The sequence below is a fragment of the Scyliorhinus canicula genome, chromosome 10 (genome assembly GCF_902713615.1).
Source record: "Scyliorhinus canicula chromosome 10, sScyCan1.1, whole genome shotgun sequence".
Taxonomy (NCBI): domain Eukaryota; kingdom Metazoa; phylum Chordata; class Chondrichthyes; order Carcharhiniformes; family Scyliorhinidae; genus Scyliorhinus; species Scyliorhinus canicula.
In genome coordinates this window covers 68,205,566-68,221,218 of record NC_052155.1, presented here as the reverse complement: position 1 = coordinate 68,221,218, position 15,653 = coordinate 68,205,566, and the positions used below count along the sequence as shown (strand labels likewise).

The 15,653-nt window shown below is 42.6% G+C and overlaps 1 protein-coding gene and 1 long non-coding RNA gene across 2 annotated transcripts; both read left to right on the top strand.

Annotated features, from left to right (window-relative positions):
- The first annotated feature begins 719 nt into the window (after window positions 1-719).
- Window positions 720-15,426, top strand: LOC119972438 (carbonic anhydrase 2-like). The gene is made up of 6 exons (XM_038809132.1): window positions 720-801; window positions 2,142-2,260; window positions 5,112-5,207; window positions 9,460-9,522; window positions 10,800-10,955; window positions 14,880-15,426. Exons 1-6 carry the CDS (start codon window positions 735-737, stop codon window positions 14,985-14,987), a joined length of 609 nt encoding a protein of 202 aa, XP_038665060.1. The 5' UTR covers window positions 720-734; the 3' UTR covers window positions 14,988-15,426.
- LOC119972439 lies at window positions 2,267-3,797 on the top strand. The gene is made up of 2 exons (XR_005462046.1): window positions 2,267-2,541; window positions 2,671-3,797. It is a non-coding gene; the product is annotated as an uncharacterized LOC119972439 (long non-coding RNA).
- Window positions 15,427-15,653: the final 227 nt, after the last annotated feature.

Here is a 15,653-nt window from a genome sequence, read left to right as displayed (position 1 = left end):
CCCCCCTCTCCCTCCCCCCCCCCTCCCCTCCCCCTCCCTCCCCTCCCCCCTCCCCCTCCCTCTCCCTCCCTCCCTCCCCCTCCCCCCCTCCCCCCCCCCCCCTCCCCTCCCCCCCCTCCCCCCCCTCCCCCCCTCCCCCCCCTCTCCCCTCCCCCCCTCCCTCCTCCGCTCCCCTCCCCCTCCCTCCTCCTCTCCCTCCCCCCCTCCTCTCCCTCCCCCCCGCCCCTCCTCCTCTCCCTCCCCCCCCTCCCCTCCTCCTCTCCTCCCCCCCCCTCCCCTCCTCCTCTCCCTCCCCTCCCCCCCCCTCCCCTCTCCCTCTCCCTCCCCCTCCCCCCCCCCCCCCCTCTCCCCTCTCCCTCCCCTCCCCCCCTCTCCCTCCCCCTCCCCTCCCCCCCCCCCCCCTCTCCTCCCCTCCAATCTGTTGGTGAATAAGACGAGATATTCTGAGTTGCTGCTCAGGTGGTTTGCAGTCGGCGAGGCAGGGCAGTGGGTAACGCACTCGCTCACACACACACTCACTCTCACTATATAACTTGTGTCAGTTTCACAACACAATCTCACTGTTACATATTGGCTTCCAAATAATAACACACACAAAAAAGTTGCCCCTTTCGATCAAAGGGCAATCCTTATTTTGTTCCTGGTGTTAAAATACTGCCTGGGCGGGAGAAGTAAAAGTGAACAGCGTGGCTGTTGCGTTTTATTAAATCAGATTTGGACAGATCCCGGTCGAAATGCAAAAGAGCCCGGGCTGGGGCGCCTCCCAAAAGCGCCTGGGTCCTGAGGGCGAATTCCAGCGAGGTGGGTTGGCTGGTCACTCGGGTCGCTACAGGAGCTGCGGGACAGATGAATTTGAAGGACTGGATTGAGTGATGGGGCTGTGTAATCTGATTTGACCCATGTGCGATTGCAGCCAATAGAAAGGGCCCGTTTTTAATTGGAGCAAAGTTTGGCTGCCTGACTAAATTGTAACATTTTAGCAGCAATAGGTGACGATCCGTGTACTCGACTTGGATTATTTTAGGGAGCCTCTATTGTCCCCATGCGCTGATACTTTTTAGGGGTAATTTTATGCATAGTTTCACAGTGCCCTCAATATAAACATTGCAAAACCTTCCCTCAATTAAATTTCATTTTTAACAATGTTATGGGGAACAAATAAACGTTTTAAAAAAAAAAAATCTGGGCTTTCATATGGTCTACTTCCAGTGGGTTTTGGGAAAACTGGAAGAATACACGAAGCAGCAGAAGATGTGGATCAGTTTTAGACTCTTAAACTTTAAAATCAAAGTTGTAATGCCTGTTTTGGACCACAGAAAAGTGGTTGTACCGTGGCATTGTAAAATAAGGTCAATTCTGTTCTTGTGTATACTTTTATCCTTGAATATGAATATGCAGGGAGGTATATGTGGAGTTACAGATGCAAACCTCTACCTGTGCCTTCTGGTGATTTGAATATCATTTGTGGATGAACCCGCTCATCCAATTTCCTTGGGTTGGGTTCTCCAGTACCATTCTTCTGCTGCATTGCCTCTGATCAATTGTCTCCTGCTCCCTGTCTGTTCTTTGCTCTACCACTGTTGAGGAGGGGGCTAAAGGACTTGGAACAAAGAAAGTGGGAACTAGTGAGAAAATGAGCTGGATAAAGGAAACCACTGGATTTGTCTAATTCTAGTTGAGATTCCCATTTACTGCATATGTCACCAGCTGTACTTTGACCCTTTACAATGTTGCCTTCTACATGCTTCTCTTCACTTTGCCTTTTGCTGCTTGAGGGTGTCTTGCTGGATATGCACAACTTGGTGGAGATGATCTTTTGCTGCCTGTGCTTTTTTGTTTATTCCCGCCATAATGAGATTGGGCTAGAAGCAGCTTTGGATTTATTTTATCGGTTGAAGATAAGATTTTTTTTACAGTTCAAACTTCTGCTGGAAATTATTGATGACAATTTGTCTACCATCGACCCCTATAATTTAAATCTAGGTTTCTAAGCATGAGTTTATTAATCTGACTATAAATGTTATTGAAAAAATAAATCCATAATTTAAAGTAAATTAGAGGTGGATTCTACTCAACGTCTCTGATACAGATCTTATTTTGCAATGAATGTCAGCGTTGATGTTTCTTCATTTGTATGATAGTGCTGACAGGTGGCCCACTTTGTGGAAAATACAGGCTACGTCAGTTCCACTTCCATTGGGGAGCCTGTGATGGTCATGGCAGTGAACATGTAATTGATGGAAAAAACTTTGCTGGAGAGGTGAGTGAACAATGATTGGACATCTAAGAAAAACTGGTGAGGGACATTTTAGTGTTTAAAAATCAGTTTTGCTGTAAGACTCCCACCCCAAATGCACTTGTTTTAGCAGAAGGCATTGGTGAGAAGATCACATCATAGGATGTGGGTGTCATTTATTGCCCAACCCTAATTTTTCTCGAAAGGTGGTGGTGGTGAGCTGCCTTCTTGAACCAGTCCATGTGCTGTGGGAAGATCCGCTGGGTTGACGGGGCTGGGTTTGCTTTATTGTTTCTGATGCCGAGGTCAGTAAATAACAGATTGCAGCCGAGAACAAATTTTTTTATCATTATGAAATAATGTTTATTGCTGGATGCTGCAGGTCACACTCTAAGAAAATATTGGCTAACTTTTGCCGTTGTCTATTTTAATAGGAAATCTCCATTCTTGCCACATCAGGATGTTCGCATCCATCTCAATCTTTGTAATATTGCAACGCATCTGAGGTATTTAAAATAATGAGGGATGAAACAAAATACTGGAATTACTCTGGTCAGACAGCATCTGTGGAGGGAGAAAGAGCTAAATTTTAATGTGTGGAGCAGATGGATTTGGGAACAGTTGGAACATTGGGGACATTGACAGCAGCTCGGATAGCTGGCTCCAACATGTGGACTTCTGCTTGCACTTGCTGTGTGTAAGGAATCTCTTCCCGAGACAGGTTAATAAGTGAACTACAGCAATGTTAATCATTTGCATTTTAACTATGGGTCCGCCAGTTTCTCGGGCTTCATAACCTGTTGAGTGAAGCAAGGTGAGAACACAGTTGAGGGGCTGAGCATGCGAAGGGGAACATACCAGTAAGTAGTGTCGCTTCAAACCTGCTTTCTCGCTTAATTTTGTGAAAGGCTTTATTTACGTAGCCAGTACTTGTACCGGGGAGGTTATTTTTCAAACTTTGGTGGTTTGTTTGTTTGATCTCTACTCTGGAGCTCTGATCTATCAGATCCGTATTGGTGCCACTCCAAAGTGAACAGAAACAGCGGGGAGAGGATCAGAAGAGAGGTGCAACATGCAGGAGGTCATGTAGGCACAGAGTTGGGATAAGTTTCCTGGTCATGTTTGAATACCAGTACCTGAAGGTGGCAGACATTTGCAACCTGGTACAATAACAGAAAATGCTGAAATAAATTTATTCCATGTCCATATGACTCTTCAGTCAATCTTAAATGCACGTTTGGTGTGGGCACATTTCCTCTAATATCCTATTTGTCAGGGCAGACAATCATGTTAACTTCGCCCATGGTGGCTCCAGTCTGAAAGAGCAAGCACACGTGCTCTGCAGCTGAAACTAATATGATGCGACCAAAACACTAGCAGCATCACACGTGGGTGTCCTCATTATTGCAAGGCACAGTTAGTCCACCTGACAGTCACCTTTGAAAGTCACTCACTTCCCCAAACCCACAGCAGTTCTTAAAACAATCATCCCTTTTACAACCCCTCATTGCTTGCCAATTCATGAATTGACACAAATCTAGTGGAAAAGATCTAGCGGCATGGTGGCACAGTGGTTAGCACTGCTGCCTCACAGTTCCAGGTTCAGTGCCTGCCTCGGGTGACCATCTGTGGAGTTTGTAACCCCCCCCCCCCCCCCAAAATCCGGTGTCTGCGTGGGTAGAGAAAATGGGCAGAATAACTCGGATGCTGGAAGTCTGAAATGAAAGGTGAAATGCTGGAAAGACTTAACAGGTCTGTGGAGACAGTGAAGCAGAATTAATGTTTCAGACTTTTGAACTGAAAACGTTACAGATCTGAAATGTTAACATTTTCAAAGAGCAGATGTAAATGGAACAGTGGTAACATCAATCAATACATTGTTGGGTATGATGTGGGGATACTAGTCAACTAGTCTTGAGTATGCATTCATGTTGCCGATTTGAGAGTAGTAACTCCTGAGTTTGCTGCAGATATATTGGGGGATGTGATGGGGGTTCAGGTCTGAACCTTTCAGTTGCAATTTCACTTTCTAGTTTCCGGAGTTAGTTGTTGAGTAAAATGCGCCTCCATCGTGGACACATTTCCTCCAATATCGAATACCAAATCTTAATTTGGAGAAGAAATGGATTGGTTCATACCTATGACAAGTTTCTTATTACACATATCTACACATAAAAGCAAAAATACTGCCGACGTTGGAAATATTAAAGACCGGAAATACTGAAGTCTTCAACAGATTGACTTTTTTAAACCTTAAAATATTTTTATCATCAGGATCGGAAGTGGTTACAAATGTGTAACTTTCAAGCAACTTGGGGTTTGGGGAAGGCAGGAGAGACAATAATGTGATAATGAGACAAGTATAGTAAAGAGAGCCTCAAGCAGCCCAGGACATAATGGAAGCAAATTGGTAGATTTTCCACTATCACTCATCTTCTGCCAACTTGCTGTAATAATTTGCACAACCTATGGACTCATTTTTGATTTCTATACTTGTCTCATTACCAAATTAGTTTTACATAGCTCTGTCATAATCATTTAATCATCATCTATATCACAGACATATTTTTGTTCTTTTCTTGCCTTCGCTGCTCCGTTCAACTTTGACATCTTTCAGTTCGGATAAATATCAACCTAAGATACAGTGGAGTGCATGTCTTTTATGATTGCTGCACAGAAGAGTGGTTATTTTCAACATCAGTCCACCAAATCTGAAATTAGTTTAACCATTGCCCACTCCGCCTGCCCTGGAAAAACATGAAAAAACTTGGTTCGATCAAGCATATTTTAATTGAGATCGCTGTGTCATGACCCAGAATTCTGCTTATTATTTTGAGATACAAAAATGGTTTAACTGAGCCTGTTCTGTTTCTAGCTTCACCTGGTGCATTGGAATGCAGAAAAGTATAGTTGCTTTGCCGAGGCTGTTAAAGCACCTGATGGTTTGGGTGTCATTGCTGTCTTTCTGAAGGTATGAAGGTTTATTTATGAGCTGGCATTTGCAATATGCAATAACAATGCTCTTTTTGCTGTAAAAATCCATTTACAAACTGTGTTGCATTGACCATGGATGGTAAAATTAGACTTGAGTGGTGACACACAATGGGTGCTATCAGATCAATTGGAAAACAAGCTGTATCTGGTCGAGTGTCTGATATGTGCTCTCTGAGTTGCATTGACTTAGTTGAGTATCAAGGGTGCCATTTTGATAATCAGCCAATGCTTTTGTCTGTTTTCTGCACTTTCCCAAATCCACCCTATTATTTCAGTTTCATCCTAGCTCTTCAATAATAGAAATATTGAAATTCAACAATAGATGCTGAATTCCTGAACTCTGCAACCAATTTCTTTGCTTGCTCTGGTATATACTAACGGACTAACCAGGGATATGGAAAATGGGCAGACGTTTGCAAAGACATTAAGCAAAATATACATTCTCTCAAATAGTTGTATTGCTGGATACGTTTGCCTTCTGTAATACACATTTGATAACCACACCAACAACTGGGAAAATCCAATTTTATTTGTGTCCTTCTAACCATAATGGATGTGTTTGCCCTGAAATTCTGTACCATTTTTTAAATGCACTTGTCGGGTTTTTGGCACAAGTGCAAAAACATTTGTACCTACAAATTCAACAACTGGTTATTTATACTGTTGCTTTGATGTAGTAAAACATCTCAAGATACCACAAACTGAATAATTGCCAAAAAGTACTTTATTTCTATAGCACCTCCTCTCTTTAAAATTAATTGTGAAATTACTGATCTGTGGATAGATAACTTTACAGACAGCAAGATTTCAGTAAGAGCAATAAGACTATTCAATCTAGTTGAATTATAGAATCACGACAGTGCAGAAGGAGGCTATTCAGCCCATCGAGCCTGCACCAACCCTCCGAAAGGTCCATTTCCCCACCTTATCCCAGTAACCTCAGCAAACCTTTTGGACACGCTAAAAGGGCAATCCACCTAACTTGCACACCTTTTGGATTGGGGCAAAACTGGAGCACCCAGAGGAAACTCGCACAGACACTGGGATAACGCGCAAACTCCACATTCTCCGTCACCCAAGGTCGGAATTGAACCCGGGTCCCTGGCATTGTGCAGCAGCAGTGCTAACCACCATGTCACCGTTGGTGTTGGTTAGAATCAATACAGAAAGGCCGTTCAGCCTATGAATCTATTATGCCTGTACCAGATCTTTATAGAGCTGTCCGATTCGTCCCTCTTCCCTAGTCTTTCTTTGTAATGCTTCAGATTTTGAAAATCCCAATTCTCTTATTACTATTATCTCTACTTTTACCACTTTCTCAGGCAGTGCATTCCAGATCACAATTGCCTCCATTAATATTTTCAAAATGTTTCCTCTGTTCTTTGCCAGTCACTCGGTCTACTGTCTGTTTACTGGTCATTCTTCCAATGCAAATTGCTTCTCCTCATTGTCTCTGCCAAAACCTTTCCCGATTTTTGAATCTCTCAGATGCCTTAGTAACTGTGTATGTACTAAGACTATCCTAAATTCACCAATCTCTCTCTGCATAACTTGATACCACTCTAGTAAATTACCCATCACCTACCTAAGACCTTGTCGTCATCCTTATTAAAGTGTGGGTCCCCAATTAAATATGTACTTCCAGCTGAAGCCTCAAGGTTTAGCAGTAGGTTGATGGAAAGAATTTGGCTAGAATGCCCTGCTGGTCTTGGGTGCTACGAGAACTTGAACATGAGCCATTGTACTAGGCAGGGGAGGGTCTTGGTGTGTGAGAATTTGCGTGGATTATGTGTACAGTTCTGAAATTGGACTTGAGCACATTAAGTTTCTTCCCAGCCGTAAAGTTGATACTAACTGTGAGTGAGAATGAGAACAGAGGTTCAAATTGGTCCATGTCTGCGTTTCTACAGTTTGATAATTTGCCATTTGGAAGTTGTCATCCGCAATGAATTTTAGGACCTTGCCTTAATTCACCCTCTTTCTTTTTCGATTCACCCATCTTCTGACTATTGCAATCAACACACTAATCCTTTCTTTAACAGTCCAAGCAGATTTACCTTGTATTATGGACAGACTTGAACATAGAACAGCACAGAACAGGCCCTTCGGCCCTCGATGTTGTGCCGAGCATTGTCCGAAACCAAGATGAAGCTATCTCACTCCCTGTCATTCTGGTGTGCTCCATGTATCAGTCCAATAACCGCTTGAAAGTTCCTAAAGTGTCCGACCCCACTATCACAGCACGCAGTCCATTCCACACCCTAACCACTCTCTGAGTAAAGAACCTACCTCGGACATCCCTCCTATATCTTCCATCCTGAACCTTATAATTATGCCCCCTTGTAACAGCTACATCCACCTGAGGAAATAGTCTCTGAACATCCACTCTATTTATCCCCCTCAGCATCTTATAAACCTCTATTAAGTCGCCTCTCATCCTCCTCCGCTCCGAAGAGGAAAAGCCCTAGCTCCCTCAACCTTTCCTCATAAGACATTTCACCTCAAAGTCACATTTGAGAATGAGAAGAATGCAGCAATAATTTCTGCAGTTCAAATTTTTTTTTCTTATGAAATCTGCATGGAACAATTTATTATGTTCAATGTAACATTAACCACTAGATTAAATTCAAAGTCGGTGTGTCTAACAACATTTGATAAAACTTCCTAAACTATCATTTAGCATTTTCTTTCAAGAAGCGGCACAATGGCGCAGTGGTTAGCATTGCTGTCTCACGGCGCTGAGGACCCGGGTTAAATTCCAGCCCGTGTTTGTGTGGGTTTTGCCCCCACAACCCAAAGAGTGTGCAGGGTAGGTGAATTGGCCACGCTTAATTGGAAGAAAAGAATTGGGTGCTCTAAATTTACAAAAACACATGCTTTCAGCTCAGCAATTAGATTATATTTGTTACTGTTCTATAATAAATATTCACATAATATTGATAGGCTTCGAGTTGATGCAATGTATTATTAATGTGGGCGTCACACGTCAGATTAGTGTAACATTAGAAGCCACTTTGACTGTCGAGTGACCATAGAGTTTCTAATGAAGCAAGATGATTGATCTCCAACAATCACCATTCAGCCCTAAAGCAGTGCAGGAATTTCTGAAGACCACATCCTAGGTTGAACTAGTGTAGTTGCCTCATCGACATATCCTCCATTTATGAAGTCAGAAGTGAGGCTGTTCACTGACCCACAGTCCCATTTTGCAATAATTCACATAATGAAATAGGCCATTCCTGTAAGTAGTCATACCTGGACAATAGTTAAGCCCGAGTTAATTAAGTGGCAATATGTGCACCACAAGTGCCAGACAGTGATCATCTAAAATGAGAAAGCCTAATACCTGTCCACATGACTTTGTGGCCTCCCCATCAAAGCTTGACCATTGACCAGAAGCAACTGAACCAACCACACATGCCGTGGCTGTTAGACAAAATACAGTGTTTACTGAAGGGATCTGGTCATCTATCTCCTATAAGGTGCAAGTCAGGTGAGTGATGGGACTTGTTTGGATATGTGCAGAAACCCGACTGACTCCATCCAGAACAAAAGTAGTGTGCTTGATTTGGCATTCCAGCCATTAGCCTGCTCTTGTATGCTCCATTGCATGTACCGTGGTAGAAATCCTGCCTAGTCAGTGACTCACATCTTGTGAATGGATTTAAAGAAAAAAGGCAGGACTTCAAAGTTGGTCTGATTTCCATGATTTTTTAAAAAACTCTACTGATTTGTAGATGATGGCTTTCCTGCAGCAGCAACTGTGCAAAATTATATAGATTTCCAATGACCAGTTTACAGCTACACAATTCACTGCTTGCAAGCAAGTAAATTCCAAGTGTCCTGTTTTATACACTATAATAGTTCCTTTCATCTTTGTCTTAAATTGATGGAAAAAAAAGTCATTTAAATAGTGAACATTCCTCAGAGCATCATCATGTGATCAACCTTCAGTTGAACTCAATAATAAACAGCATTATTTCCAACAATTGTTTATGGTTACTAGAATTTTGAACATGGAGTAACTCAGACATGAAAAAGGAAATCGAGCATACAGTATATCAGTCACCATAAAATGTAATTATTGTTGGACAAATGGTAAAAGTTGAACCTCGTATTTTTGGCCTTTCAATTCCTTAGTAGGACCATTTCCTTGTCTGCCTAAATGCAAATCTGAATAACCACAGGAGTTATGATGTGAATGCTCAATGGTATCTTGTGACTTTCAGGTGTGTGATTCAAATCCAGCTCTGCAGAAGATTGTCTGTTCTCTGGAGTGTCTTAAATCAAAGGTACAATGAATTATATACAGTGTATGTAGATGTAATAAATGTGACAACTAATTTGCAACTTTACATTACAGTTGTTGCCTAGAGTGAAAATGTCTGAATGCCTCCAATGTCGTGTATGCAAGCTTTTGTTTACAAGGCCAATGCAAATAGCACAGATGCTGGTTAAGAATTGAAGTAATCTTTTGTACTAACAACAAATGTATTAACTTTGGAAAATTATCTGCATACCATAACCTGTCATTGAAATAGTGGACAAACAAACCTATTTGCTCCTAATACAAGTAAGCATGGTCTTGGTATATACATATGCTATTTCATATGATGTGTGCTTAGCATATCAGTGGTTACTTAGAGGAGTAAAGCCTCTGTTTTTTTTAAAATTTAGAGTACCCAATATTTTTTTCCTAATTAAGGGGCAATTTAGCGTGGCCAATCCATCTACCCTGCACATCTTGGATTGTGGGAGTGAGACCCACGCAGACACTGGCAGAATGTGCAAGCTTCACACGGACAGTGACCCGGGGCCGGGATTGAACCTGAGTCTTCGGCGCCGTGAGACAGCAGTGCTAACTACTGCGTCCTGGTGTTGCCCCCATTATTATTATTTTTTTTTTGGACATTGCATCATTGCAAGGCCAGTGTTTGTTGACAATCCCTAATTGACTTTGAGACGGTGGCGATAGGCCGCCTTGAGCTGCTGCAGTCCATTTGTGCGAGTAGCAAGGGAGTTCCAGGATTTTGATCCAGCGGCAGTGAAGAACAGCAGGTGTGGCTTAGCAGGAAACAAAAGAACAATACAGCACAGGAACAGGCCCTTCGGCATGTACCGGCCATGGTACCACCCTTGGCCAAAACCTTCAGCAGTCCATGTAGTGACATTCCCATGCATCTTCTGCTCTTCTAGGTAGTAGAGATTGCCGGTTCGAAAGGTGCTGTCAAAGTCTTGGTGAGTTGCTGCTCTGGCAGCAGTGTGTATTGTAAGGTGCGGTGGTGGTGGTGGTGGTGGTGATGGTGATGATGGAGGTGGAGGAGGAGGAGGAGAGAATGTTTTCATCTCCCCTCCCCCCAATGCCCTGTCAAAAGGACTGAAGACAGGAGTTAACCAGTCTTGAGCATTGGCTGTAATTCAGTTCTCATTTTACATATAAACCGTATGTTGCTAATACCTGATTTGCTTCGTTTTCACTTCTCTTCCAACTGAACGTTGCTATTTATTACAACTGATTGTAAAACATTACTCACCTTGGAGGTCTAATCACAGTTCTTTCTATTCTTAGGATTCTAAAAGCGAGTTTAAAGACTTTTCCCCTTGTTCTCTGCTGCCTTCTTGTCTCCAATATTACACCTATCTCGGATCCCTGACCACTCCACCCCTGTGTGAGAGTGTAATCTGGCTTGTGCTTAAGGAACCTGTCACTATCGGCGCAGATCAGGTAAATAATAATCGACAATTGATTGATTCCAGTGCAAAAAGTAGTATTTTTGTCCGTCATGCTGTGCTGGTCTTCTGCAAGATCAATTCCCCTCGTGCCACTCTTCTATCTTTTCTATGTGGCCCTGCATATTTTTTCCTTTCCATTTTGGAATTATCCAATTCCCTTTCGAATGCCACGATTGAGTTTGCCTGCATAATACTCTGTGCATTCCAGATCCTAAACACTCACTGTTGTTTTGGGGGGTGGGGGAGAGAAAAAGGGGCAGGATTCTCTGTTAGCCAATACCGAAATTGGAAAGTGCGATTTGGCAGAAATTAGCTTCCGATGCCAAACTCTCAGCAGGCGCTAGTCTAACGGAAAATCACTTTTCTCCGTTACCTTGAAAACAGCGTCAATGCATTTCACTCCGCACGTACAGTAGGCACCGTTTGCATATCATTAGTGGGCCCAACCCTGTACTCTCCAGGGCCTCTGCGATTCTCCGCCCTCGATGGGCCTAGTTCCTGACGGCATGATTCACTTGTACTTTTAAAAGTCATGAAACCATCATGGCAGCTGCTGAGGGAGAGAGGTGGTATGGAAAGTGTCTAACATTGCCATAGTTTGCTGCCAATTGTGCCGCAGACCGGGGGCTTCTGTCAGGGCTGGGTGGGGTCGTGATGGATGGACATGGAACACCATTGCTGCAGCTAGCAAGGCAGCCATGCAGCTACGCACACAGCTAACGGCCCACTAAGAACCTGGTGCCAAGGGTCACACAGGTGCACCCTCTGGGTGCCCTCTGGCCCCAGTTGACCCATCAGCTGTATGGGCGCGCTCCAGCACAAGTGCCATCTTGTTGGCTGGGATGAGTGTGTGTGGGGATTGTAATGTGTATCTGCGTCTGCAGCTTGTCAGCCTCCCAAGAGTCAATCACCGACCCGGTGAATTCCACACCATTTTTCAGTGGAATAGAGTGTTCCACGTGGCACCGGTGCTAGCCACTCAACGGTAGCGGAATCAGTCCAGGTGCAGTGCCGGTTTTTCTGCCGTAAAAGTCCACGGATTCCCTGTTGACGTCAACCCGTAAGTCTCTTAACACTTAGAAAATTAGAATCCAGCCCAAGGTTTTCCTCATGTAGCCACTGCTGTTTTTTCTAATTATCTTAAATCTGTGCCTTCTGGTTCCCAATGTTCTACTCTATCCAGACCACCTCATGATTTTTCAATATCACAAATCTTCTGTTTTTTGAGGAAAACAGTCCCAGCTTCTCCCATCTTAAAATATGATCATGAAACTGATTTATCATTGAGACAGCAAATATTCAGCAAGAGGTCAGGTCAATTACGATTTTATAAAAAAACTAAATTTTGAATAGAATGCTTATGTTTAAACTTATGTAATTAACTGAAACCATTTTAAATATTTGAACCAACTTGTCCACTCTGTACGTCATAGAGGAGTAGTTTCTAACTATCCAGCCACATCAAACTTTATTGCTAATTCAGTCAGTTGGATTTGTATTATGCAAGTGTAGAGCCAGTAGATGAGAATTAATATTTACACTAGTACTGACACAATGCAAATGGCAGATATCTGCCAATGGGCTCACAGTTTAGAAATAAGTTTAATTTAGATGAACTGAACTCGCATAATGTTTAAAACCAAAGACTTCTGTGCGTAGAAATGTCAATTAAAACCATACAAACAGCACTTATTGGAGCATCTTTTTTAAATAAAATTTAGAGTACCCAATTATTTTTTCCAATTAAGGGGCAATTTAGAAAGGGCCAATCCACCTATCCTGCACATCTTTGGGTTGTGAGGATAAAATCCAGGCAGACAGGGGGAGAACATGCAAACTCCACACGGACAGTGACCCAGGGCTGGGGTTCGAACCCAGGTCCTCAGCGCTGTAGACAGTAATGCTAACCACTGTGCCACCATGCTGCCCCTTATTGGTGTATCTTCACTACAATAGTTTGATTGGATAATGGTTTGTATCATGTATACAATCATCCAATGAACACCAGTTGAAATTGAGATATGAATGGGCATAAATCAATTTGTAAAAATGCTCGCATGTTTTAAAATAGAATTTGGACTAAATTCGATCACACTGGGGATTTGTACAACCAGTGGCTATGAACTCTGCTTTTCTGAGTTGTGCGTGAGGGGAATCATCCACAACGAGAGCTTTACAAGCAGGTGGGAACTCTGGCATCCTTCGACATATTGAAGGGGGGGTGGATTTTACAGCTGTTCTTGCCAGCGGAATCTTCCGGTTCTGCCAATAGTGAACCCCCCTGTTGTGGCGGGAGATGGAGTCAGTGAGAAATCCCATTGACTGGCAGGACCAGAAGATAATGGTGATCCGCCTCCCACTGTCCCATAATATCAGTGATAAATATTTTCAGTTCCTATGTCAAAGAAAAACCAGGAATGATGACATCAAATAACTTTTTTAAAATAAATTGAGTACCCAATTTTTTTTCCCAATTAAAGGAAATTTAACGTGGCCAATCCACCTACCCTGCACATCGTTGGGTTGTGGGGTGAAACCCACGCAGACACTGGGATAATGTGCAAACTCACACGGATAGTGATCCGGGATCAGGATCAAATCCAGGTCCTCAGTGCCACGAGAAAGCAGTTCTTATAACCACTGTGCCACCCTATCAAATAACATTATTGATCAGTGTATTTCGTTACAGCAAAATAAATTCCAATAGCGAAATGAGTATGAGGCAGTTATTCTGGGGGATAGAGAGAATGGCTCTGTGTGCTGCAAGTATCTATCCTGGAGATGCAGGTTGGGTACCTGAAAGGTGGTTATATGGAAAATAATGCCCACTCCACCCGACATTTCGCCACATCCTGCAACAATGTTTTTGAAGTGCTGTGCATTGATTCAAAACAAAGTTTGGAGGTGGGTGAAGTTGCAGAGGGCACTGGGAAATCAAGGGTTGAACACAAAATAATTGTTAAGCTTAGGCTGGATGACATTGATTGGTTGAGATGTGCACCACAACTCCTGAATATGTACATGGAGAGTCAAGATCAATCAGTCTTCAGGTGAAGTTGGGGTGAGGGGGGTAGTCAGATGGTGGGCCATGGTACACAGATGTATTCATTTATTTTGTTCATTAAATTTCTAATGTAAATGTACACTCTGGCCAATTGTCTAAGAAAAAGAATTTCAGAATTGGAGGTTCTAAATTGGAGATGGCAAATCTAGAAGTTATCTGAACGCATAGCTTTAAAAACAACCCGGTATGTTGATCACTTGGCAGTGCAAACTCGTGAACCTTGATGTGTATCACCAGTGTAAACTTCCTTTTAAAAAATACTGCTAGTTAAGTTTCTGATTGAAATATGGTTCATTAACTGAGTTACTAATATTTGCTTGCTCCCTGGTTACTCAACATGAGTTACTTCACAACTTGAAGAGGAAGTGAAATGAAATACACAGGAGCACACCCACATTGAAAGATAGCGAGGCTTCCTCTTTTAAAGCGAGATGCTGATCGTGAAATCTGATTAAATGAACAGTGGTGCCTCTTAGAGTGGCTGGGGGGGAAAAATACATTAGATCTTGCCTGGAATCTCAAGAACTTTGTCTGGGGATCAAACCTAAAAGTCCACAAGGATATGGAAATAGTTTCACCCTGCAGGGCATATTTCCACCCGTACTAATTTCATAAAGTTTTGGTTATCCAATGACTCATTACCGACATGCAGAGGATAAAATTAGTAATAAATGTTTGCACAAGGCTGTTCTCCCACATCACTGCAATGATAGTATCATTCTACTCTGCATACATTCAGGTTGCAAAGTTTGCTGCAGTCATTTGACAACATCTGAATTGCTGCTTTTCTTTTATCAGTATAGTGAAGAGTGGGTCTTATGAATTTACTATTATCATGCTTGCATTTTCCAGATAGCAAAGTTCCGCTGTTTGGAGTTTGGACCAAATGAGCCCATGGTAAACAACTACCGACCTCCCCAGCCATCGAAATGCAGGGAGATTCGAAAAAACTTTGAGTAAGGATTGGAGTACAGTCATCAGCTTGCCTTCCTGAACTGTCCCTGTGTAGCAGTAAATTTGCCCTGATGTGCCCCCCCTCCCCCAACCCTGTCGCCCACCACCACTATTTACTTGGACAACCAAGCACACAACACCTTTTTAAGCACAAGTTAATAAAATTGGGGCATCCAGATTGGTCTAACTAAGCAGCCACTGGATTGTTATCGTATTCCTGGATCTTCCTGAGCCTAGCCAATTTAACAAATCCTGAAGCAGTAATTTCATCTGTTGAAAATAAGACATGAAGGCAGTCGGTAATTTAGTGAAGGATTAATCTGTAGCACTGACTATATTGTTCAAGTTTAATGAAAATTGTTTTTTTTAGTGATGTTAACTGTAAAGCAGTTTCTAGTTTAAAAAAATTATATTGAATATTAAAGAGCAATAATTCTACAATTTACTCATTCGTGAAATTATCTTTTAACCAATGCAATAAGAGTTGTAAGCCATAAGATTTAGTAAATAAACATTTTTGCTGACTTGACTGTGCTGTTTCTCTCTTTGAAACCTACTATCATGAGGCAAGAGTAGATTTCCAGAAGCTGTTTTTGGCTCTTGCTGCACGTGGCCCAAGCAGTTTTAAACTTCCTCTTTGCATTTCCATTTCAGTTCACCAAACGCGACACT

Excerpts from the sequence above, each read along its gene's own strand:
- LOC119972438 (XM_038809132.1), top strand. The coding sequence starts at position 735 with ATGCAAAAGAGCCCGGGCTGGGGCGCCTCCCAAAAGCGCCTGGGTCCT. Across the intron at positions 802-2,141 it reads TGAGGGCGAATTCCAGCGAG|TGCTGACAGGTGGCCCACTT; the intron begins GTGGGTTGGCTG and ends TTTGTATGATAG. Across the intron at positions 5,208-9,459 it reads TCATTGCTGTCTTTCTGAAG|GTGTGTGATTCAAATCCAGC; the intron begins GTATGAAGGTTT and ends TGTGACTTTCAG.